Genomic DNA, 25,866 nt, shown 5'->3' on the forward strand with positions numbered 1-25,866 from the left:
AGTTGGAAGTTAATAAAAATGTTAAGTCAAAGGATTGATATACAGTTCATTCAATGTATTCAGACCCCCTTACTTTTTTCACATTTTTTATGTTGCAGCCTTTTGCTAAAATTTTTTAATTTTTTTCCTCTATAAATCTACACTCAATACCAAATAATGACTAAGCGAAAATAGGATTTAGTAATTTTGTTTGTTAGTTTATTTATGGGGTATTGATACACATTGGGGGGCGGAAAATGAATTTTATTGATTTTAGAATAACGCTGCAACGTAAAAAAAAAATGTGAAAGTAAGGGTCTGAATAGTTTCTGAATTACTGTATTTACCTTTGTCTGGGACTTTTAGAGAACCTAACCTAAATCAGCAAAGACACAATGTTTTTGTTAACTACTGAAGATAATTCCCCTTGTCCTATTTAAATGAAGAAAGTTTAAAGTGGCTAAAGCAGAGGAAGATGGTAGAAGGTAAAGCAATGAAGCAGTTAACAGTTACAAATTTAATTTAATTGTATATTATTGAATGTAGGGGGGTGCGGTGGCGCAGTGGGTTGGACCAGGTCCTGCTCTCCAGTGGTCTGGGGTTCGAGTCCTGCTTGGGGTGCCTTGTGACGGACTGGTGGTCCTGTCCTGGGTGTGTCCCTCCCCCTCTGGCCTTACGCCCTGTGTTTGCTGGTAGGCTCAGGTTCCCCGTGACCCTGTACGGGACAAGCGGTTTCAGACTGTGTGTGTTGTGTGTGTGTGGTGTGTGTGTGTGTGTATTATTGAATGTAACAAAAAATAAAATTAATGAGTTTTTATTTAGAATTATGGTTTTTTAATCAGTGGGGGGGCATTGGTGGAGTGGGTTTGGCCTCTGCCTGCTCTCTGGTAGGACTGGGGTTCAAGTCCCGCTTGGGGTGCCTTGCGACGGACTGGTGTCCCGTCCTGGGTGTGTCCCCTCCCCCTCCAGTCTTTGCGCCCTTTGTTGCCGGGTTAGGCTCTGGCTCATTGCAATCCGGCTTGGGACAAGCGGTTTCAGTTAGTGTGTGTGTGGTTTTTAATCTGTTTTTTATAGATAAACTGATAGATTGATATACCTATTTATAGCTATAGATGGTTATAGAATAAACCAACAAATAAACTGAAGGTTGCAAAAGTCTGAGACAAAGTAGCAAACAGTCATAGTAATACAAGGTATTAATAAGGATTTGAGCATCCTACCTGAGCTAGAACTAGAAAACAAGGATGCCAAGTCATGTAGAAGATTATAAACCCAATTAAGACTCATACAGAAGGACAATGTCTAGTCCTTTCCAAACCTATCAGGAGATGACAGGAGTATGTACAATAAAACCTTTCAGCAATTTCTTACACATATTTGCATTAGTTGCAGGATATGTGATTTTTCCAAGCTATGAGTAAGATAAAACATACTTTCCTTTACAGTGAAGTACAAAGAAGGAGTCTGCAGAAACTGTGATAGTAAGTACAGAAATATAATGAGTATGGCCATAAACAGATGCATTGTTACTGTGTGTCTAGAAAATCATTTGTCCTCCCAGTAACTGAAAATTGCTATACTACTAATAGTTAAGACATTTGTAGCTGCCCTGTACTGGTATAGCTCACACATTATGTTTAAAAGCTTCTTATCTTTCAGCAGAAACTTTAAGGAATTAATATAAGACTGCAAATATGTACCTCAGAATCAGTTCTCAACAAAACACAACAGATTTAACAAGAAAGTACATCATATAAGAAAGAGTGTATAACAAAGTATGAGATAGGAAATTATCAAACTTATACTATCAGCGTTATGGCAATGATACCTAGATTTTGTTCTCTGTTCAACCCGATGCTTCAGACATATCCTCACACATCACTGCTTGTCTTTCAGATATCTTTGCTTCGATGACTGATCACCTCCTAAAACTGAACCCCTACAAGACTGCAATCCTTCACTTCCCAACAGGTCTGTCCATCTGTAGGGAACTCTCTATTAAATAGCACAACTTGCTCAGTCTATCCATTTCATTGGTTAATATCTTTAAGATCTCACAACACACGCTACACTTGACTTGTCCAGGCCATAGTCTGGTCTCCCAGCCTCCTCCATCAAACCTCTCCAGCTGCTCTGGAATGCTGATGCTGCATGAGTTGTGTTTAACCTGCTACATGTTCCCATGTACCTGCTCTCATCTCTCCACTGCCTGTCTGTAGTTGCCTGTAACAAGTTCCAAGACCTGCTCACTGATGCACAGGACCTGATTGCTGAGCCCCCACAGACTGCTCCGCTCCTTCATCTCTAGCCACTCGGTGGTCCAATACACAAGAGGTTCCAAAACATAAGCCCAAAGGTTCTTGGATCTGGTTCCATTCTCTTGTGCATTTATCTCCTCCTCTGTTCATCAGAATTGCTGAATCACTCTACACATTCAAAAAGGGTCTCAAAACACATCTTTCAATTCCACTTCCTTCCCGATCTCCTATCTGCTCTATAAACTTGTACTACATTAGTCGTTATGTGTTTAAAAATGTACTCTATCTGTATTGTATTTCTATTTGCAGCTTTCGTGTTTTGCTAAGCGATTGTGTGACTACTTTGAAAATCGCCGGCCTGCATTATCATCTCGTCTGTTAGGGAAATGTCCTTTTGTTTTCTCAGAGTTGTATTTCGCGTTAGAGAGAAGCATCTATTAAATGAATCAAATGTAAATAAACGGCAAGGACGTTTTTCACTTGATATACTAAGAACGCCTCCGCTGCCTTACAAAAGGAAGCGCGCCGGGTTGTCATAGTAACACCGATCGACGCTCGGCTATTTCCGGCGACGTGAGCTACTGCGCAAGTTCAGGTGGTCCGTGACGTCTTCCTTCGCTCTTTTCGCTTGCAATTTGATGTTCCGAACCACTTAGCTGACTTGAAATGATAGAACTTTCGGTTTTCAAAACAGGGATATATACTTAGAAAGTCACTGAGCTTTAGAGAACAGTTATTGGAAAGAGAGGCGACTAGAGACGTAGAAAAAAGGGACTACTACGCTACAAGATGGTAAGTTACTGTGCGACTCAGTCACACTCTGTCGTGGTCGAGAAACACGCTACTCTCGTGTAAATACCATTTGACCAACAACTACCGGCAGACTGGTGTAGTATAATTTAAGTAACATGATGGCATGCAAAATAAGTAGTTCTTCGCTTCTAGAAGAAACGAGCTGGGTGGTGGCAACGAACAGTATCATACTACTAGTAAGCAGCTACCTTGGCTAGCTACGGTCACCTAGCCTAGCTAAGGCTCTTTTTTGTCACGCCCAGAGTCAGGTACTGTATATTCATTCAGTGGAAGAAATTGCGAGCACCATGCCCATCAGTGACTGTGTTAAGCTGACGTCATGTATGGAACCGTCCCATTGGAAAAACTTAAATTTTACTAACCCACCTGAAAACACTTATTAATTAGATGTTAAGGTTGCAAACGTAGCAAATCCCAGCCAGCTATGCTGCGCTATTATTCGGTCAAGCAAAGATTTATTTAGATACATACAACAGCTGAGTCAGCTAGTCTTACGTTGTAAATTTCGGTCTACTGTTAACGATATTTTTGCTGCTTGTGGTTTTAAAATATTAATCCTAGAAAAACAAAGGGTTCAAAGTGAATTGAACACATGGACCCATGAAAAGCTTAATTGCATAAGGTTGTTTGAAAGTACGTTGAATGTCCGGGTTGCACATACTACAGTACCTACGGTAAGTTGCGCGTTTCCGACTGTTCCAATGCATGACGTAGGATCTACGTAACAGGGCCGAAAGTGAACCATAGCAACGACACACTGCACGGAGTTGAAGCAGTGAAGCGAGTTAAAACATGCACTAAAAGAGGTTTAAAAGCTTTCATAAGCTTGTTAGCATACAGTGAGAATCATAACTATTGGGAGTGTAGTCAACCGACAAACTTAGGAGACTTATTTTTAGTTCAAAAAATGAATGTGAGACTAAATCAGCCTTTATTTCTGGGTAATGACATTATGATAATGTTTTCCACACAGGTTTAAACCCTGTGGAAGTTATATTTTGTGTTTAGTCTCCCCCAGTTTCATCTGAGCATAACCTTAACCCTAACCACAGCTGCTGGTCGGTCAGTGATGCACCCAAGACCAGGTAAAATGGTGAGGGTTGATGTCGGGGAAGGCATTCTGTTGTGACATCTCTGCTCCAGTCATACCACCAAACGCCGGAGCACTTGGAGGTAAAACAGCCAAACCTGGGTTCTCCTGGAGCTGGAAACGCACAGTGTAAAACTGAACAGTAGTGGAAAAGTAGTAGTGGTACATGTAGGATTCTTGCTTTTGCAGCCTCAGTGAGTTGATCTTGCATATTAAACATGCAGTAGTTGTGAAATATTCCAGACAAACGATTAAGACCATTGTTAGTACCCCTGAAATGTAGTCCAAATCTTTTTAAATTGTCAGCAGTTATTTAAAATTTATCGGTGTTAGTGAACCTCTCGCCCACATGTAGAGAGTGAGTTGCGGTCCAGTGTTTTGTGTTCTGCTGTCTCCCTCACGGTGTCAGAGAGAACATAGACAGCCTGGAAACACATGAAGAATCAAGCTTGTGGCCGTAAGTAATGTTGATGGCCTAGCTGTAGCACAAGTGCTTTTCTCGTTTGACGAGAGATGGTAGACTGTGAATGTGCGCTCGCCAAGAGTCCTTGCAGATGTGGAAGTGTGCCATTGTGTTCCTGTGTATTACTTTAGGTGTTGCTGGGAAAGCATGTTCCCTTTGAAAGTGATATCCTGAATGTGGTTTTGTCCATACTGTTAAAAATTACACAATGTTTTGTAATACATAGAAAACCATGTAGTAGAGGTGCAACCATAAAGACTTTAGAAGCTGTGAAACCTGCACTTTACCCATTTAACATATCTTAAAATAAAGCTTAGTTATATGTGACTTGTATTTGTGGATGTTTATCTTAACTTTAACACTGTGAAACCTCCAGTGTGAAGACTGATACAGTATTTCTTCACATCAGTGCCGATGTACACTGGTTCCTTAACTTACAAACACAATTGGGACTGAAACTCTGTTCATATGTTGATTTGTTCATAAATCCGAAGGCTTCTTTACCACTAATTCATAGATGTCCTTCAGTTTATTTTGCTGGTTAGGTTCTGTACACAAATAAATTAGAAATCCACCAGCACTCTCAAATTCCAGACATTAGCTATAAATACTGTCAAAGAAAGTTGAGAACTCCTCCACAATACTCTGTTGCATTTTTACTGCCCAAGAATTTGTACTCACAACACAGGTAATTTTTGTTCTGCAAAAAACAATTTTTAGAAAATGTATGTGAAGAAAATGCAATTAAAAATAAATTATCTGGGAAAAAATGTTCCTATCTTTGAAAATGTTTCACTTGAATGTTTGTAACACGGGCAGCTAGTGTACAGATATTCCCAAAACTCCCTCTCTCTCCTTTTTATCACTGTTTTTAGGGGTCTGAAGGTAATTGCTGCTACTTGATTAACTTTTAAAGAAATTTTCAGTATTTTTCTTAAAACTGAAATGCTGTTCTTACTAGGGTTCCTCCCCCAGAAGCCAGAATTGCTGCCATTCTGGGGATGTTACAACTGGAGCTGAAATTATGTCACTTGGTTCTAATAGGAGAAAATTGATCGGAGGTTCTTCCTCAAATGGTGACCTCTGAACAAATGGTCTTTTGTAATTTAATGTATGTCTGGTACATTACTGTTTGGGGGTTTAAGAACTTTTCATTCTCACAATAAATACAACTTGAATGTGTACTTGTTTAAATATTTTCATTATGGCTATATATATGCCTTTTACCTTCATATAACAGGGTCCCACACAGAGAAAAGTTACTACAGCGACTTAAAGTACATCCTTTTTTCATACAACAAGCTTGTTCAGCGTTTTTGCTCGTTACACTGTCAATTTTACTTCCCCAAAGGATGTTTAATTATGTACAGTGGCTTTTATCATGGGTTTTAGAAAAGAGATGCATGTTTGGTGCCAGAACCCATAAGGTTTTTGTGCCTCAGTGGTGTTGGTCTGGCTGCTGTTTTTCCTTCAGCCTTTCACCACAGTTAAAATTTTTACTTAGGAAACCAGCTACTCTGTAAAGCCAATATAACAATCAAAGATTGGATCCCAGTTCTACCCCCCCTTTCTCATGTGCTTCAAATTTAGTCAATTTGCGGTTTGTTCTTGTGCGTGTAGCAGTTTGGAGAAAGCGAAAAACATTATACTCATTTATTAAGAAAACCACAATGTAAAGAGGTGTGTACCATGTAGACTCCATTAAGTACTCAAATCAAAATGTCTGAATGCATATCTTATTTTCACAATGTTGATCTTTAGGTGGTGCTTCATTTTTTGTTAGAGTGGATGTAATTTTTAAACTTTACATGTATGAATTTTTGTTCTTGACAATAAAACATCAGAAAACTGAGCGAAATCTTTTTCCAACATTGAAGAAGTTTCTGGTTTATGATTTGTCAGGCATGAAACATTGATAAGCTTATGTTAAAGTAATCTGAATTCAGTTCACTGGCATATTTCTGGTCACACTCCCCCCCTTCTTCCTCCTCCTCCCCCTTTGGGAGGGAATCAAGATAAGACTGCAACCGGAAGTATGATTAAAATAAATACTGTTGCGTTGATTTACTCTGCAACTGTAAGCTTCCTAACAGACTCAATGTAAGCATCTATTATTCTGTTATTTCATTATACGGGAAAATTTAATTCCGAGTGCATGTCAAGGTCACCTCAAAATCACTGTAGATGATGTCATAAGGAAAAATTGCATGACATATTAAAATAGGATGGATAACTATCAACATTATATATAAAGTTTGAAAAAATGTTTTTCCATAAACTCATGCGATTGTGTGCTTGGACTGACTTGAGGAAGATGGAGACTATATGGTCATATTTAAATAAGTAAATAATGAGAAAGTTAAAGCATAATAGGGATAACAAGATATAAACAGCACATGAACATAGAAGTGAGACTGTAGTGTGCCAGACAGCAACTGGGAGCATGGGTATGCAGTTTCCACATTGTGTAGGCAGAAAAAAACATGAGGGTCTTGGAAAACTCCACAAATGAGCTTCATAAGCACAATTTGGAGAGTTAGGATTGAAGGGTCCAGGGAGGCAGGCTGCTAGTAGTGTGGTAGAATGAGATGGTGAGCTAGCAGAGTATGCAACCTGGTTAAAAATGGGGCAGACCAATGGGGAAAAGTATATTTTTAATGCATGGCTTAGTTACCTACTTGACATATATGACTTTATTTGCTCAGTTCCACCACTTTTTTTTTTTTAAAATAAACTTTTCAATTGCTTTAAGCTACTTTAACACTTTTTTTTTCCCAAAAAGGAAAAACAGACAATTCTTTTTGCTATTTTATTGTGGAATCCATCCTTTCTCTTATTTATAAATAATAATTGCTATGTGAGTCTTTTTCGGTTTCTTTGTCTGCCGCGAATCATCACTGTCAAAGCTATATTTTTAAGATGAATGGGGGTGTGGGCGTGACCTCCAAATGATCTCTTTGATGTTGTGCCACTGTTACGGTGGTAATTTTTGATGCTTGTGCCTGGATGTTCCAGATGCGCTTCATGCTGCTGTTCAGCCGGCAGGGCAAACTACGGCTACAGAAATGGTACACAGCAGCCGCAGAGCGGGACAGAAAGAAGATGGTGCGTGAGTTGATGCAGGTGGTGCTGGCACGCAAGCCCAAGATGTGCAGCTTCCTAGAGTGGAGGGACCTCAAGATTGTCTACAAGAGGTAGTACAGATTCCGTAAACTTGGTAAACCTTCGTTGGTTATAAGGTTCACACCTTATGAGTACAAACAGCACAAACCTGTGGTGTGTACTTTACCCTGTCATGGCAGACACTGTTCACCCAGTATAGGAGTTCTTACCCTGCACTTGCAAGAAATGTCTTATGGACATCAGGTAGGAGTTTGCATGAACAACTTTGTTATACCTTAGTTTTCAGGTATTCAATTTGACCATGTAAAAAGCCTTCCTTAAGTAAGTGGTTTATCTAGTGCATTTTCAATTACTTGGATTTTTTATTATTAAACATTCAGTGGCATATCTGTAGTTTATGGTGGTCCTTATACTTGCAAAAAAGCTCAACAACAATAGGTTCCAAGCCCTACAACCTATAAACATTGAAATGCCTTGTCATGTTCTCTTGTAATTATCAGCGCACATATTATTCAAGTATTGAATATTAAGTTTTTTGTTTAAATCAGTTCATCATACTTCTTAGAATTGCAGTGTTGGATTACTGTACACATTCTCTAAAAGAGGAGTTTTTAGCATAGTGGTGGTATAAGGCCAAGGGCTTGTATGCTGAAAGCTTTAAATTCATGCCTCAGTCCCCTCTACTTTTACAGTACCTTTGAACAATATCCTCACCATGAATTTCTAAAATGCCCACTGGTGTAAGGGGTTGAAATACTCTACATTACTTTGATTAAAAACATAATCTTAACAACAAGTTAATAGTGACAAATACTCATTATAAAAAAGTACATATTCCATTAAGTATTATTTGCTCACACTATACATTTGTAGTTACACACTTAGTACATTTCTATGTACACAGGAATTAGTAAGCTTTAACAGACTCATAGCTATAAATGTATTATTTAGCTCACGTCTCTTTTCAAGGCGACTTGCATTTGTATGCTAAGTTATTTTCAGCTACAGTGTACTGCAGAATGATTGGCAGCCTTGGTAAAGATGAGCAATAGCTCTACAGTAAACACAGCATTGTCTCACAGCAGCCGGTCTTACAACTTATTAACTGTAGCACATATTGTTTTCTTGTGGTACCATTGCTCAGAGGAGAAAAAAATTAACAGACACCTGCATTTTGTACTTTCTGCACCCTCCATTTGCGAAGATAACAGAACTGAGTTTTCTCCTATAATGTTGGCGAGGTGGGAGAATACATAGCAAGCAATGGATTTGAAACCATGCCTCTGATCAAAATCTCTCCAGATCCTTTGGAGTTCTTGGTCTTTGTTTGTGAACTATTTTCTTCAGCTCACTCCACAGATTTTCAGTGGGATCAGATCAGGGACCTGGGATGGCTACTGCAAAAACTTGGTTGTGTTCTCATTTAACAAGATTCTGTAGATTTGGAGGTATGTCTTGCACCATTGTCCAACGACAGCCCAGTGTTATCCTCTGGCTTGTTGTAAAATCTCCTGATGGTACTATGTATCCTAACAAGGTTCCCAGGTTCTTTGGAGGTTTAAAAAAAAAAAGCCCAACAGCATGACAAATTCATGGCCATACTTCGGGGAGGGGGGTTACATTCTGTTCTGCATAACCATGCCTCTTTTTATGCAAAACCCACATCTGGTATTTAATGCTGAAAAGCTCTATTTGTGTTATCTCACCATAGAATCCATACACACACACACACACACACACACACACACACACACACGCACACACACACGCACGCTGAAACTGCTTTTCCCAAGCAGGGTCACAGCGAACCGGACCCTAACCCGGTAACACAGGGCAGAAGGCTGGAGGAGGGGACACACCCAGGATGGGACGCCAGTCCATTGCAAGACATCCCAAGCAGGATTCGAACCCCAGACCTGCCAGAGAGCAGGACCTGGCCAAGCCCACCGCGCCACCCCACAGAATCCAGTTCAAATCAAAATTCCACTGACGTTTAGCAAACTCCAAGCACTAACATTTGTGGTTTGAGGATTGCAGAATTATATATCCCCATCCACACCTATGGTCAGCAGTTTTGAGTAATGACCAAAAGGACGAGATCAAAGATACACACACACATTTTCAGAACCGCTTGTCCCACATGGGGTCGTGGGGAACTGGACCCTACCCGGTAACACAGGGCATAGGGCCGGAGGGGGAGGGGACACACCCAGGATGGGACGCCAGTCCGTCGCAAGGCACCCCAAGCGGGACTCGAACCCCAGACCCACTGGAAAGCAGGACCTGGTTCAACCCACTGTGCCACCGCACCCCCCTAGATCAAAGATACAAGCAGCTGAAATATGATTTCTCCACAAGGTCGTTGGGTTCAGTCTCAATGGCAGGGTTAGAAATTCAGTGATCCAGAAGAGCCCCTGAGTAGAGTCACTGCTCCTGTGGGTCTTGAGGACTTAGTTGAGGTGGTTTGGCACGGTCATTATATTGCCCACCGGGTGGCTCTCACTGGAGTTAGACTGGATATGTCCCAATGGGAAGAGGCCCCGTGGCAGACCTAAGACAGATTGGACCGATTACATTCTTCAGCTAGCCTGGGGGACACGGGGGATCTCCAAGAGAAGCTGGAGACTGTGGCTGGGGTCAGGAAGATTTTGTTTTATTTGCTGTGTCCTATCACTGCAGACCTTATCAGTATAAGTGGAAAGAAACTGACTGGAATATATACATTTATTCACTTAGCAGATGCTTTTCTCCAAAATGACTTACAATGGATACTATGTAGTGTTACTAACCCACACACCTTACTGTGGTGACTTACACTGCTAGATACACTACTTACAATGGGTCACTCATCCATACATCAATGAAACACACACACTCTGTGACACTCGCACACTATGGGGGAACCTGAACAGCATGTCTTTGGACTGTGGGAGGAAACCCATGCAGACACAGGGAGAACATGCAAACTCCACACAGACTAAGTGGGGATCGAGCCCACGTTCTCTCGCACTACCCAGGTGCTGTGAGACAGCAGCACTACTTGCTGTGTCACCGTGCCTCCTCATATACCCTGATCCATCCCATGTTGAGCTGTGATCCATGGGTGTTTCACCCCAGTGAAACAGGAAGTCATGGGTGTCCTCTTGAGTTAATAAAGATTCATGTGTTTAAAAAAGTAAAATATAAAAAAGAATATTGTTGTGCAACTGATTTTTTTAATTAAGATTTTCTTAAAGTAAAAATTTAATTCCTCATATGTAAATGGAAGACAGGTGCTGTATTCCTTATTCACACATGACTGTGTAGCCAGGCATAGCTCCAACACCATCGTAAAGTTTGCTGATGATACCACCATTGTGGGTCTGATTACCAACAATGATGAGATGGCCTACAGAGAGGAGGTGAGGCTCCTGGCAGAGTGGTGCCAGGACAGCAACCTGTCTCTCAATGTCAGTAAAACTAAGGAGCTTTGGTGATTGACTTCAGGAAACAGAATATGGCTCATACACCCATCTGTATAGGAGGGGACACTGTAGAAAGGGTCAACAGCTTCAGATTCCTAGGGGTCACCCTCACTGCCAAACTCACATGGACTGAGCACACAGCATCAGCCATCAAAAAGGCCCATCAACATCTCCACTTCCTCAGGTGTCTGAAGAAAGCCAGGATGTCCACTACAGTCCTCACCACTTTCTATAGGTGTGCTGTGGAGTCCGTCCTCACAGGGTGTTACGTCCTGGTGTGGCAGCTGCTCCACAGGACAAGAAAGCCATACAGAGGGTGGTCAAAACAGCTCAGGGAATCATCGGCACACAGCTACCAGCAGTCCAGGACACCTACACCACACGCTGCTTCAGAAAGATGATACGCATCATGAGAGACCATAGTCACCCCGCATGGGCACTCTTCTCTTCCCTACATCTGCAAAGCGGCTCAGGTCTATTCGAACCCGCACTGCTAGGTACAGGAACAGCTTTTACCCCACTGCTGTAAGAGTATACAACACTCACCAATGTGCTACCTTTAGTAACTAGAGTTGGACTGCTCCACCCAAGAACATTGGTAAATTACACTGTCACTTTAAGCATTCTCATGTTCAGAGTTCTCTGCCTGTCTAGTGGTATTTATTGTTATTATTGTTACCGTTATTTATTGTTATTGTTTATTAGCATTACTCATTGTCATTGTTACTGTTTTGTGCAGTATTTCTGTTGTTTTTGTTCATAGTCCATGGAGATTCAAGAAGAATTTCATGATACTTGTGCATAGTACTGGTACCTATGACAATAAACTTGAAAATTGAAGTTGATAGGATATTTTTAAAGACCTTGTTCCTCATCTTTACAGAAGATTCCAGTAATTGTGGAGTGTACTGTATTTACTTATTTCTACAGCGGGATAATTTTTGCAGGTATAATTCAGGGTTAGTGCCTTTCTCTAGGGTATTACAGCAGAAGCAGAGATTCAAATATGGGTCCTTTGATTACAGGTTCTAAACACTACTGTACTGACTATCTCAGTTGTCCCCCAAGTAAACTCTTCCTTGATCACTTTAAGCGAGATTGTGTGTGAATGTGTCTCTGTTCAGAGCACTAACCCCCCTCCTTTCTCCAGGTATGCAAGCCTGTATTTCTGCTGTGCGGTGGAGGAGCAAGACAATGAGCTCGTTACCCTTGAGGTCATCCACCGCTTTGTGGAGCTGCTGGATAAGTACTTTGGCAGCGTGAGTCACCGGCTTGCAGTCCTCCCTGCTCCTCGTTCTCTCTGCCACTCTCCTGTCCTGTCAGCTCTCCATGCAGAGCCAGGAGTTGGTCAGTCCCATAACTCCCCACCATTACCCTCCCTAACTACCCTATCTCTGTTCTTTTAACCCCAGCAAATGAGTTTCACATTGCTCTCTCCATCCAGCTAATTTTATTCTGACCTATAACATTTTTATGTGGAACTGACTTGAGCAGGGCAACAGGTGGAAGAATACTTGGAAGGAAATTATAGCAAGGACTGCTTGCAGAAATACTGCCTTTAAAAATATGTCTGACATGAATTTATGCTCTCATCAATCATCTGACTTCATCTTTTCTACAGAAGTGTCCAACATAAGACTGTTTTAAGTTAGATTTAAGTGTCTATAGAAGAGCAAATAGCTTGCCTTCAATGTTGAAAACATGTTGCAACCTTTAAATGGGGATCAGTGACATTCAAATGTCTCTTGCACTATGGTAAATGGTTTTCTAGTAGATTATTGGGCACAAAGATGATTTGTGTAGCATTAATGCATTTTTCTTCTTACCTTCCTCCTTTTCTCTTCATATATTCCTCTTACCTTTCTGTTTGGCTTCCTTGTCCTCCAGGTGTGTGAGTTGGACATTATCTTCAATTTTGAGAAAGCGTACTTTATTTTAGATGAGTTCCTCATGGGTGGTGAGATCCAGGACACCTCCAAGAAGAGTGTTCTTAAGGCCATTGAGCAAGCAGACCTGTTGCAGGAGGTAGCTATGATGTAGCTAATTTTCACTTCTTTGCTGTTTTTAAATTTGTGTAGACATTTCCCACATTAAGTGGTCCTGATTCGTTTCTAAAGACTGAAGTGATGAATGAACTGAACTGGATAAAGAATTTGCTTATTCCCCTCATTCGTTTGGAGAAAAATTCGTTTGTCTTAACATGCATACAAAGTTCAACCCAAAATCAACCAAATTGATGCCTAATGTCATAAAAAAAAATTAGTGTAATGTATTAAAATAGAATGAACGAACACACACACACACACATTGCCTGAAGCCACTTGTCCCAAATGGGGTCGTGGCGAGCTGGAGCCTAACCCAGCAACAGAGGACATAAGGCTGGAGGACGATGGGACACACCCAGGACGGGACGCCAGTTTGTCACAAGGCACCTCAAGCAGGACTTGAACCCCAGACCCACCGGAGAGCAGGACCTGGCCAAACCCGCTGCGACACCACACCCCCCCTAGAATGAATAGCAATATTATTTTTTTAATTGAGCGTTATCCGGAAAGCATTTTTGAATTGCATATATCCACTTTTTTTTTTAATTGCACATTTTCCTTTTTTCTGTGTCTTTTTTTAATAGCATGTGTCCGCAAAGCTTTTTTTGAATAATGTTTGTTTTTCCAGTTGCAAATATAGGCCTGCATATAACCTTATACAGTATAATCTGCATATAAAGCTTCTTTTCCATTTTACATCCAAGGTTTTTTTAAATTCTACATCTGGAAAGGAGTTAAGAACAATGAATTTTCATGTCATATTTTACTTTCAACTTTTTCTATTCTGCTTATAAATAAATGCAGAAATTAGTCAAAGCGTTGTGCTTTCACTGGGCCAATAGGGTAATGGCAAAATTATGATTTCATAAAGTAAACATCATGGCAGTGTGCATGGTCTAATTTGAGGAATATGAGGGCTATATGTCGCATTTAAATAAATTAATAAGAAAATTAACACACAGTGTTGCAGAACAGAAATTGAAAACAGAAGTATACAAGCCAGGCTGTAGAGTGCCAGGAGTAAGCTGAGAACCTAGGTCCATGGCTTCACATATTGCAGTGCATTTCATAGTCTTTGTCAGACAGCTGCTTGGTGGAACTTTCAATGTGGTCTCAGTTTATTGTGCCAGGCCAGATGTCTGGGGCTGGGGAACAGTGGACAGCATAGATGACAGTACGGACCAACTGAGTTGTTAATTATCTTGGACCTGATGCTTGAAAAAACTCAGTGTTAGAAGGCCAGAATCCAGGAGATGTGTGGATTCTTTTTTTTTTTTTTTTGGAATTATTAGTTTGTTTTCTTTATGAGCATGGAAATGTAAGATTAACTTTGTTGCTTGTAATGATCTGATTTGGTAAAGTTTTTTCTCACTGACCATCCCAATCATAGGAGGATGAATCTCCAAGGAGTGTTCTGGAGGAGATGGGTCTGGCTTAAACGTTTGCTCTGGGATTTTGGGTAAGAGGAAGAGGTCATTTGAAGACATGAGGGATGAGCTTCAACTGTGGGAGGATGCCATCCAAAGGAGGCGGGTGAAATTGGCAGTAATGAAGAAGCTGTTATTCAGTTAAAAAAAACAATGTGCAAAAAAGAGGTGTGGGGTATTTCCACTATGTTTTGGGGTGTTTTATTTTTGTCGAAATTAAATGAATGATGTTTGAGTGTATTTTATTTCAATATCCAGGGATTCATTTGTGGATTGTTGCATTTAAAAAAAAATCAGATTACGACTGTATATGAGGAGCAGAATGTAGACTGTATATATTTTTTCTCAAACCCATAATGCCCATGTCTTTCTCCCCTCTGGATAAATCACTTGTCATTATGTATTCTGAAAGTTCAAACAAATCAGGGCATTCTGGTACACATTCATTAATATATCTTAAAAGACCATCACTTGCTTCATTGTTCAAATCAAGCCCAGTATTTGTGTTGGTTTCATCCAGACAGTATCAGTCTATCTCTCCGAAAGATTGTGTAATTGGGCTCCAGACATGATCATACAATGAAGCACTAAGTTAACTATACAGCTAATGTTTAAATAATTTTTGAAATACAATTCATAATGCATCATAAATCAAATGTTGCCTTTGTGCTGAAAGATGAATCCAGAACCTCATTCAAGAATTTAACCTTTTACCTTACAGGGGGCAAAGGCTGGGGTATTCCTTTGCTACGTTATATTTCTAATCCTATGCTGTCCAAAAAGTTTGCTTTGTTGGTGTGTGACACCATACCATCATTAGGGAAAGACCAAAAAACTAAAACAACCTGAATCATTTTTAAATTTTAATTTTTAAAAATATTAGTTTTGAAAGTATTGTTTGGCTATTGAAGAGAAATACTCAATAACACTTTGTTGGTCTCACAGCCAGTACATTTTCTGTCACACTTATGTATTAAAAGGGTTTGGGTAATGATGGGGCATGTCAATTTGCTGTAGAATTGTACGGATACTAAAGGGAATTATGTGAAAGTGTAATTTTTTTAATAAATAGACCAAATGAAAACCCTAACCATCTTACAGTTTTTGTGGTATTTTATAACTGTGACTTTAGGGGTGGTTGTGAATTGTGGTGAGCCAGTTTGTGCATGTGGGTGAGCACTGCGGGTTTCATCATTGATGCTGCAGTTGAGTCAGTGTGATTATCTGCCTGTTCCATTATCAGTAAAATTGTTGCAGTGAGTTTATCTCAGTTTGTGCGTCAGTATACTGGTCTGGGTACGGGGATATGTCTCTGCATATAATCCTGTTGTTTGGTTGTGGTCATTTATATGAAACTCTGTGAAGACTTCTGTGTATGTGTTGTAATGTTGTGTTTAGTTAGCACAGATTGTAAATGCTTTTCTTTTTCTGTTATTTGCACATGTCTAATCCTGTTTTGGTATGAGAACTAATCATTCAGCAGTTGTGTTTGTGCATGCATGTGTGATCGTTCATGTCTTATTATGGAAATGCAATGAAGGGAACTGCAGCATCCATGGACTCCATTCCTCAGTGGCTCAGGAGGTTTTTCTAACATTTTTAGTGAGCAAGTTGTAAAATGTAAGAAGAATCCTGAAAAGCATTTACATAAAAAAAAAAAAGCTTGTCTGAACTGGCCTTAAAATTTTGGGAAGAAATTATATTGAGGACTTGACCATACAAGTACATGTAAGTTGTACTATAAAATTTGATTGTGTCAACTTGCATGAGATAGAGAATGAAAATTTCAGTTCAGGGTTCAATAATGCCAAGTACCACAAAAGGTGAAAAAAAAAAAAAAAAACCCTCCATCTTTCTTAAGTGAGGGTTCTGTGCATCTCAGCAATGATTTTGTTTTTTTTTTGGCAAGAATCTCTTGGAAACTTGTCATAAAGTAAACCTGTCAATCAAAATGAATCTTAAACATTTTAAAGAACATTGTAAAAAGTTTGAAAAGTCAAAAAGGCAAGGGATAGCCTATTCTATCAGGTCAAAACTTGAAGTGATGTAACACATGCAGCACGGCGGCACAGTGAATGATGCAGCTACCTCAAAAGTGCCTGGGGTCTCCAGGCAGAGGTTTGAAACTAGCTCAGTCTGTGTGGAGCTTGCATGGTCTCCCCGTCTCCATGAGTTTCCTTCCACAGTCCAAAGATGTGCAGTTCAGGTGAACTGAAATGCTAAATTTCGTGTAATGTGTTTGTGTGTGGCTACCTTGTGGTGAACTGTCACATCCAGGGCATCCCCATCCTAGCCTAGTGCCCAGTGATTCTAGGATAGGCTCTGAACCACCATGACCCTGACCAGGATACAAAGTTAAAGTGAAAGGTAATATTATTACACATGATTTTTTTGTGATTTCTTGTACTATTAATTTAACACAAATAATACTTGGCAAATAGCTCAGAAGAGAGGGGCTATGAGCATTGTTAATAATTACAAGAATTACCTGTGTTTTAATATTGTGGACTTTCGAATTAGATTTTCTGCATGTTTAATAGGTAAAGCAGGAATTTATGTTTAATTTCTAAAAAATGGGTTAATCTGTGGCTCGGGAAGACATTTTTCTGATGTAATGAAAATTCAGTTTTGTTTTACAATAATTAAGCTTTCAGGAACACATTATGCTCATTATGTAAGAGAAGCCTGTACATACAGGATGATGTATTGCTGTAACTAACCGGAGAATAATGGAACATATTCAGCTGTGAACTAATTTTACAACAGACATGAGCCATAATCAGAAAGGAGAGCTCAAAAACGCTTCTCAGTGACTTGACATAGACTGGTGTCAGGCTTCCTGTCTCAGATACTGTTTGCAGAGAATCTAAAGAGGTGGGTTTTCTGTCTCATTTTGGGAGACGGAGTGATTTGCTGGGTTTTAGTTTGGAACAGAGGTCAGTCAACCACTGTGGAATGAGGGCAGAGGAATGAGAGACCAGGTACTTAAGTGGCCTATCATTGAACTTTATTCTGCAGGTACATTGAGCACTATTCCCTAATCGCTCTTAGGCCACCACTAGGGCCTTGTGAGCTGCAATGAGAACCCATTGAAGGATGATCAGGAGTGACAGGGCACTGGATAATTGTAGAATAGCTGAGCAGCTGCATTCTCGGCGTTTAGCGATGAGGGCATCACAATAATGCAATCTTGAGGGTCCCACTGCTTGGGCGAGGAGCTGTGCGGAGGAATCGGCCAAGTACTGGCATGTTGTAGATGGAGACATTTCAGTTATAAGTTTGAGATGGCCCTTTCTTGCTTTGCCTGTTCATGGCGAGTTTCCACAGCAGTGCCTGAACGTGGATGACTCACCCTTCTACTATGTGACTCATTGATGGCGACTTATCAAAATCTACCTGTCTTCTCCTCCTGGTGGTTGTCAGGCCTGACAATATGGTTTACTGGTGACCCCCCCCACAGCACATGTTTCAGTGTATCTTTTGTTCACACATTGCAGGTTTTTTGTTATCCAGAATTGCCCCCCCCCCCCCCCACCATCCTCTTCAATTGTGACTTGTGCTGTCTTGAATGTGTTGCTTGGATGTGTGGGTACAAAAAATTCTGTTGAATTGAAATTTGTGCTCATGAGACATTGACGTAGTTTCTGTAAATCTCTTTGTATTTTGTGATTGTGTGTGCCTGTGTGAGATTTTGTATGTGGATATTTATTAATCTATGTGATCATGCGCAAATATGAATGAACCTATTGTACAAATGAATGAGTGTATATGTCTCAGGCCGCTGATATGAATGAATGTGTCTCGGAATACATGCTATAAAAGCATCACAAAAGGATGTGCTGATGCTACGCCCTTCACAGATTGAATTTATCCCCAGTTTTTATGGCTTTCAAACCACAGCCCAATCAGAATTGAGACAGCCCACTGGGGATGCCTCCAAATGAAAGACAATAGCTGCAAGGCAGACTAGTCTGGTGTCCCTCTTTCCTCAGGGAAACTGATTATGTGCTGTTTAACCTTGCATTGTTTCATGAGTTTGTGAGTTGATAATACCAGACCTATTAGCCACAATATAAAAGAAAATGTCAAAGAGCAATTTATATGTATGTGGATGTGACTTATGGTGTGGTAGAAGTCTCTCTACAAAGATTCTCAGGTCTAAATATTTAATTAAGTCCTGAAGGAGTCAGCAGTAGCCTATTAGCTTTTCCTGGAGCTGGAATATTGTAATGGCCAACACACACAAGACATCACTGAGTGGGAGTGCTCTCTGCAGTGATCAGACTTTTCTGGTTTCGACAGTTTCTTGCCTTTTGCCGACGAGCCAAAACAAGGGCTGCATTTCGTAGATAACTGTAATGTACTTCTTTCCAAAAAGGCATTAAAAACTGAATTTTAATAAAATAGTTGCTTTTATTTGTTTTCTCTTTTAGCAAAACTAGTAATCAACATGCTTTTATTTACACACTGCAGACGCATGTTTATTTAGTACTGTACAATGCACAATCTGGAAGTGACATCAAGGACGAAGTTTCCTTTTACAAGACTGAACAGTTTACTTGTGTACACTAGTCATCTTCATTTTTTTTTTTTACTTTTTTTAATGATAACAATTTATTCAAAGAAGTAAAATGTTTTCCCTTTTTTTTGTTTTTTAGAGATGCAAGTACACACAAACGTGCAATCTTTTTTTCTGCTTCTCCTTCCATTCTTTCATCTCTCATCCCTCTCGTCCCTCTTCTCCAACCCCTCTCTCAATTCCTTTGTCTCCTCAGTCCTCTCCCTCCCATTTCTTCCCCCCTTTCTCCATTTTTAGTTGAAAAGTTCCTTCTCCAGTTCACCTTTCATGTTACCTTTCACTTGTTTAAGTGGAAATTTCAGAACCTGTCTGGGCTCCTTGTAGTTAAACAGAGCAGAGGGGGTGGAGACATTTGTCACACTATTTGTGTGTCTTAATCCAAGATGTTTTGATGGCCGGGAAACAAATTAATAAACACATGAGGAACATGCATACTCTATACCTCAGTATGTCCTTTGAAGCCACAGAATAGTTTATCCAAGAAAGTGTTTTTAGTAAATAATTCTGTCTTTGCAACTGCTGATTGAAATGAGCATTATTTCTTTTTCATTTTTAATCCAAAAATTGTGGTAGTTTTGGGATTGTGGATATAGAGAGAAAAGCACTTCTTCAGAGAGAGAAATGAGAGGAGCTCAAATGGTGAAGGAGGCAGTGGGACAAGTGGGAGAGCAGGATCATTACGGGGAAGACAGGGACAAAGAGAAGGCCAGCAAAGTCAATACCCTATCACACCTCTGGCTCACTGTAGATCAAAACTTTCTTGACTGGTCCAAACTAAGTTCACTGAGCTTTTCAAAGCCTTGCTATGAGGAGGAACCTCTACAAGGCAGCCAGAAAACAGTTTTATGAAGAAGGCGCACAAATTGCAGTACACATCTCCAAAATACAAAGGACGTGGTGAGAACACATCCTTGTACCTGAGGTCTGATGTTTCACTGTCTTCTGCAATACGACTTTTGATAGGGGAGGATAAGGCAATAGAACTCTGTTGACACAGCTTGCATTTATAAAGTTTAGATTCCTTTTAGCCATTGGAATGTATGAATGTGCACCACTTCATGGAAAAAAAGGAAGCTGATTAAAAAAGAAATTGATCATTAAAAAATACCTGTACATACCTGACACAGAAACAAACAAGAGGTGTTTCTTAGATTATAAAGCAATAGTTAATTACCTGGCACAGAAAAATACTTCAGTAAGGGACTGCATATAGGACTTTAATCTCCTTTAACTGGATTTCTATTGTTTTTTTTTCCTCAGTGCAAATTGGTATTAATATTACAGGTTTTGCCACAGGCTAGCTTGCTCTGCTTGCGTGTGTGTGTGTGTGTGTGTGTGTGTGTGTGTGTGTGTGTGTGTCAGGGTGAAGGCAGGATAAAGGTTTGATGTTAGGTACAGCATATATGGCAAACAATGAAAATAAAATTAACAAGCTGTGTTTCTTGCATCGGCATGTTTTTCTTTTAAAATGTAACTCCACTCATTCAAGACCAAACCCACATTAGAGGCACCTAAATCAAGATGGAGACCAGTGAACAAGAAAAGAGAATGTAAATAAATAAATAAGGCTTCCCATTTCTGAATACAACACAACAAAGTGGAAAAAACAAATGTAATCTTTCCACAGTTGTCTTTGCTTCTCTCTGTCCTTCATCTTATCTTCTGCCCTTCAGTTTTGCCTAGATCCATTTTTACTGAAACAATCTGCGTTTCAGGTATACCTTCTCAATAAAGTTTTCCAGCTCCTCATCACTGTCCTGCTGTGCCCCTGTCAGGTCATAGTAGCTGTCATCCTGGCCAACCATAGAATAGTAAGGAGAAGGGTGCATATATGATGTTGACCGTGGCTTAGCAATAGGACGAGCTTGGTATGTCCGAGGATGGGGGAGAATGTAGTTGGAGATGTAAGGGCTCTGTGGGTGGGCAGGGCGTTTTCTGAACCGTAGCTGGTTCCAGGGTTGGTACCTGCGTTTTGGGATGTCAAAGTCCTGATCCATGGAGTTCTCCAGCAATTCACCAAAGGATAGTCTTGACTTGGCATAATAACGAGGTTTTGGCTTGGGTGGTTGGAAGTAGATGGGGTAATAGGCGCGGTAAGGCTTCTGGTAGAATTGGTAAGAAGGGTAAGCCAACAATTGCTTCTGAGGCTTGGACCAGAAATCTGGCTTCCATGACTTAGTCTTAGCTTTGCTCTTGAACCACTTTCCATATGGTCTGATGAGGGGGTGTGACCTGATAGGGGAAGAGTAGTGAGATGCTGGTACTGGTGGAGGAACCAGTGGACGGTAGCGAGGGAAATTCTGTGGTGCATCTTTTCTCTTCTTCTTCTCCTCCACGTCACTGATGATGTCAACCACATCATCAGCTGGCAGATGTAGCTTGCTGGAAATCTCAATCAGCTTATCAATAGTTTGAGGGTCAATATCATCATCATCATCTTCTTCCTCTTCTGACCGTTTGTCTTCCACAGCATTGCTTGCCAGGGCAGCCTTCCTCCTCTTGTTGGCATACCCTGCTGCCTGTTTCTTCACCATGTACTGCAGCACATGGTCTGATGCAATGTCTGCCAGCCTCTCCTCTTCAGCACGAGCCCTCTGGGCCTCAGCTGCCTGTCTCCTAACCTCTTCTTGCTCTGCACGAGCCCTAGCTTCCTCTTCTTCACGTGTCAGGAACTCTTCTTCATCATCATCTGCATCATCCTCTCCCTCCTCAAAGTCACGCATGAAATTTGTGTCACTAAACACTGGTTGGGTCTTCCTGGTTTTCTCCTCCTGCCACTTCAGCTTTTTCCCTGCCTGGGCCAGCTGCTGGTTGTACAGCTTGTAGCCCTTTAATGGGGGAAGTATCTCATTGTCCTGTAGGCCCAGATCTATATTTGGAAAGTAACCCCGAACTTCTCGATTGAGTGAAACATCTCCTGCCTCCTTGTCATCTCTGGCATGTCTCTGTAGCTTTTCTAGAAAGGTTTGCAGGCTTCTCACCATCCCCTTTTCCTCCATATCTTGCTGCAATCCATTGTCCAGCTTCTGCTCACCCACTGCCTCTTCCTGACCGTCCTCAATTTGACCACTGGTTGGTCCTAGCTCTTGCTCCTTCTGCAGTTCTGTTCCTTCTGCCACTGCCCTGTTCTCTACCACCTGTCCCTCCCCCTCAGGTTGCTTATACCCTTGATAAGAGGCATCAGTAGCTGGGCCTGATAAAGCATGGTCACCAGTGTTCCATAATCCTCCTAGTGTGGTCTTCTCTCCTCCAATTTTCCCATTCCCCATCTGCTCTCCTGGCTTGATGAGGGACTCAAGAAGAGCGACAGCAATGGTCCTTGGGTCCACATTTTCGAAAACCTTCTCCTGGGGTACCTGGCCAAGGTTTACCCCCTTTTTCCACCAATCCCCTGCCTCTGCTTGTGCTGGCCATGACAGGGTTGCATCTGAGGGACCTGCTGCATTGCTGTTCTTGTCCCCAACCACGGGGATGCCGACAGTGAGGCGTTGAATGACACTGTACAAGATGAGCAGTAGGATCGGAGCACTAGAGGTATGCTGGGACAGGGTCATGACCAATCAAAGTGAAGAGTGGGGAGAGGGGGTGGAGCTGACGCACCTGACAGAAACACACAAACACACATAGAATGATATAGCAGTTGCATTTCCAAAGAGACCAGCAGTTAACATGTAACTGGTTATATGTTTATTGGAGCATTCTTGCATCTTGTCTGAGTAATTCTCAAATTCATCATACTTCTGTATTGTGTGGAGCAGAATTCTCACTGAGTGAGACAATCTGTAGACACAAGTTTGGCAAGAGGCAAGCATGATTTATAGCCTCTTGATGGAATTCCTTTGTTAAATTTTCAGAAAAAAAAATCGTTGCTACATTTGTTTATGCCAGCCATGGAAGACGATATGTTCTGTTCAAGAAGTCGGGTGTTGCTGGCGTTCTAATAATCATGGTGAAGCAATCCTTAATGGAACCATTCTGCCAGAAAATTACAGAATAATATGTTTTTCTTCTATTAAATATCAAGCTGATTGTAGTCAAATATAATTTAAACGGCTACGAATCTAGCAGTTAGGTTTATTATTTTTTGTTTTCAAACTTACTAGTTGCAGAAATTATAAAGACCATAAAATTGATACGATTTAATCAGAAACACTGTATAGATACAACATGAGCCACAGAAAAACGTAAGCAGAGTTAAAATTTTATCATATTATTTTCCCCCAAAAGAAAGGCTTTGATAATATACAACCAACGAAGAGAGGTCTGGTCCGACTTGAGCGTGGACTTCGGAAAAGAGAACTCGCATTAGACAAGCGTTCGTGGAGCTTCTCGCAAATATATTCAATGTACCTACTGAATATTTTGACCTGGGAATATATCTAATCTCTCGAGGAATTTTTGAAAATTCTAAATCTAAAATTCTAGATATACCGTTGACATGACAGCTGTTCCCTACGTCAGTCCCCCGGTTATAAATCGATTAGGAACCGAACTGAACGAGACTAAAGAGCTTTACTTTGTTTCATTGTTTCAATGATAACACTCCCCCTTTGACCTTTAATATAGCTATAAATCCAACGTTTAACTGCCTTCCCAGTTTTTTTTGCCAGAAGATCACCGTACATACTGAGAAACCAGTGAGATTCTTTACCACCATGCTTCCGTGGTGCCATCATGTCCTTCGACTTAACACAGCGTTCTTGCCGTAAATTCAGCTCCAGTGTTTGTTTCATCTTTCATCTGTTATCATTTAACAACGACTGTTTCGGTGTTGATGTTTTTCTATCAACGTTGGTAGTAATGGAGCAACTCAGGAAATAACGCCGTTTCATGTCTATTGTAAAGCGTAGAAGTTGCTAAATATATCAAGATATACGTTCTATCTGCATCATCTCGCTGATTTTTTTTGGAGCAACAGTTCTTTGTATCTGTTTTTTAAACAGCAGCACCTGTATGAACGTCACCACGGATATCATTGAGATATTTCTTTCTGCACCTCATTAAACTAATAGTTGAAGAACGGTCCCAAACCGTCCTGTTTATTGGCTTCATTTTCTGTTTTACTCCTTCATTCACCATCTAACTGAGCATAAATGTACTCATCACCCTCTTCCATATTTCCATCGTCCATATTCGCCAAGGTTCATTAGCAACGTGCTTGAGGAAAGGATGAGTCCGAGTAATACCATAAACATTTCAAACTGTACAGGCTTGAACTCCATATAAGTAATTTGTTCTTACAAAACTTTACTTCTGTCAGTGCGATTGAGACAAATTAGTGAGAATACCTGGAAGTCTTCACTTACCTGGAATTCCGACGGAAAGGTGTATATTCTTTTAAAGTTTCTGTTTCCCTTCTTCTTTCCTTGCGAGAAAGTTTACTACAAGTTGCATTTGGTTTCCCCCGCGATTCTCTATTGTTTATTAACAACCGACAGTATTGCCTTTAGTGCCAAATATAACATGTGATCGCATGTTTGGGTATCACTCACAACGTCAAAAAAGCGGCTTCGTTCGCGCTGCGCCTCGCAGATATTTTCAGAACCACGGCCAGCTCCACTCCGACGGTTATATACGCGCCGCTCGCCCACGTGACCCGACATTAGCGTTCCTCATTGACGTCAGCCGCTCCATTGATAAGAATTTTCGTGTCAGAAACGAACTCCTAGTCTTCGCTACGCTGCAGTGCCCTGATGAATGAACGGAAACAGGATGAATGAAATACTTTTTTCATTGAAGGAATGAAAGGGAGGGGGAATATAGCGAGATAGCAGATGTTTTTAAAGTAGCCGTTTAATCTTGCTGGTACCCTCTGTTTCTCTCTCGGGTCCATAACCAAATTATAATCGAACCATGACATTCATTATCGAAATATACTGCATACGTGGCAGAGATAACTGGGGGCATTAGTAGAATTTATAACCGCACCCCTGAATGCCAATAAACGAAAATGTCCGCACAGCCTCCGCTCTCCTCTTCGCCCTATCGATCATTAAGCTACAAGGGTGCCTCTAATCGACACTTTGAGGGGCGCCGGTCCACTGGAACGGCCATGACGCATGCAGTTCAGCCTCGCTGCTCAATTTCCGCTCAATTTCCTGGGCTACTTCAATTTTCTGCTCTTTGTTTGCGCTGTCTCTAACTCTGTAGCCGCGCACCCAACACACAAGCAACACCAACCCCTCCTGTCAGATTCGTTTTCTGTTGCTGACATTGTGTCTAATGCGCATATTTGCTTCATGTCGTCTCGAGCCTCGAGGTCTTTCGCTGATCAGAGACACACACACAGGTAAATGTGTGCAAGGGATACAAATCATACCATCTGAAATGGTAATGTGAGAAAACATGGCACGTGGAGTGTAAAATGGAATGCACAGCCTTGGCAGTTTATTTATTCTCTTGTTGTAGGTACCCAGTATGCCACTATTAAATCACTTCATTGAACCAGTAAACCATCTTTCATTTCCCATACAAACGGATTATCAGATTTTATTAGGGTTTCTTTTATTAGAACAATCCAAAAGAAGTCTCAGCTAGTATACAGTGCAGTAAACACTGTCAGTATTTTTGTCAGAATTGAAATTCTTTTTTAATAGAGCTTATTTGTCATGTCACCGTTACACTG

At 40.8% G+C, this 25,866-nt stretch overlaps 2 protein-coding genes across 3 annotated transcripts; one reads left to right on the forward strand and one right to left on the reverse strand.

Moving 5' to 3' along the window:
* The first annotated feature begins 2,818 nt into the window (after window positions 1–2,818).
* On the forward strand, window positions 2,819–15,747 carry LOC114910429 (AP-1 complex subunit sigma-1A). Of its 2 annotated transcripts, none has more exons than XM_029251254.1 (5): window positions 2,819–3,029; window positions 7,619–7,797; window positions 12,341–12,449; window positions 13,078–13,215; window positions 14,626–15,747. In XM_029251254.1, exons 1-5 carry the CDS (start codon window positions 3,027–3,029, stop codon window positions 14,671–14,673), a joined length of 477 nt encoding a protein of 158 aa, XP_029107087.1. In that variant the 5' UTR covers window positions 2,819–3,026; the 3' UTR covers window positions 14,674–15,747. The 2 variants fall into 2 exon arrangements, with proteins under 2 accessions (XP_029107087.1, XP_029107088.1); XM_029251255.1 differs by having other exon boundaries at window positions 2,820–3,029; window positions 13,130–13,215.
* Window positions 15,748–20,911: 5,164 nt separating this feature from the next.
* LOC114910442 (uncharacterized) lies at window positions 20,912–24,759 on the reverse strand. Its single transcript, XM_029251470.1, has 2 exons — window positions 24,548–24,759; window positions 20,912–22,841 (listed from the first exon to the last, which is right to left on the reverse strand). The coding sequence occupies exon 2, from the start codon at window positions 22,793–22,795 to the stop codon at window positions 20,933–20,935; it is 1,863 nt and encodes a 620-aa protein (XP_029107303.1). The 5' UTR covers window positions 22,796–22,841; window positions 24,548–24,759; the 3' UTR covers window positions 20,912–20,932.
* Window positions 24,760–25,866: the final 1,107 nt, after the last annotated feature.

The sequence above is a fragment of the Scleropages formosus genome, chromosome 4 (genome assembly GCF_900964775.1).
Source record: "Scleropages formosus chromosome 4, fSclFor1.1, whole genome shotgun sequence".
Classification (NCBI taxonomy): Eukaryota; Metazoa; Chordata; class Actinopteri; order Osteoglossiformes; family Osteoglossidae; genus Scleropages; species Scleropages formosus.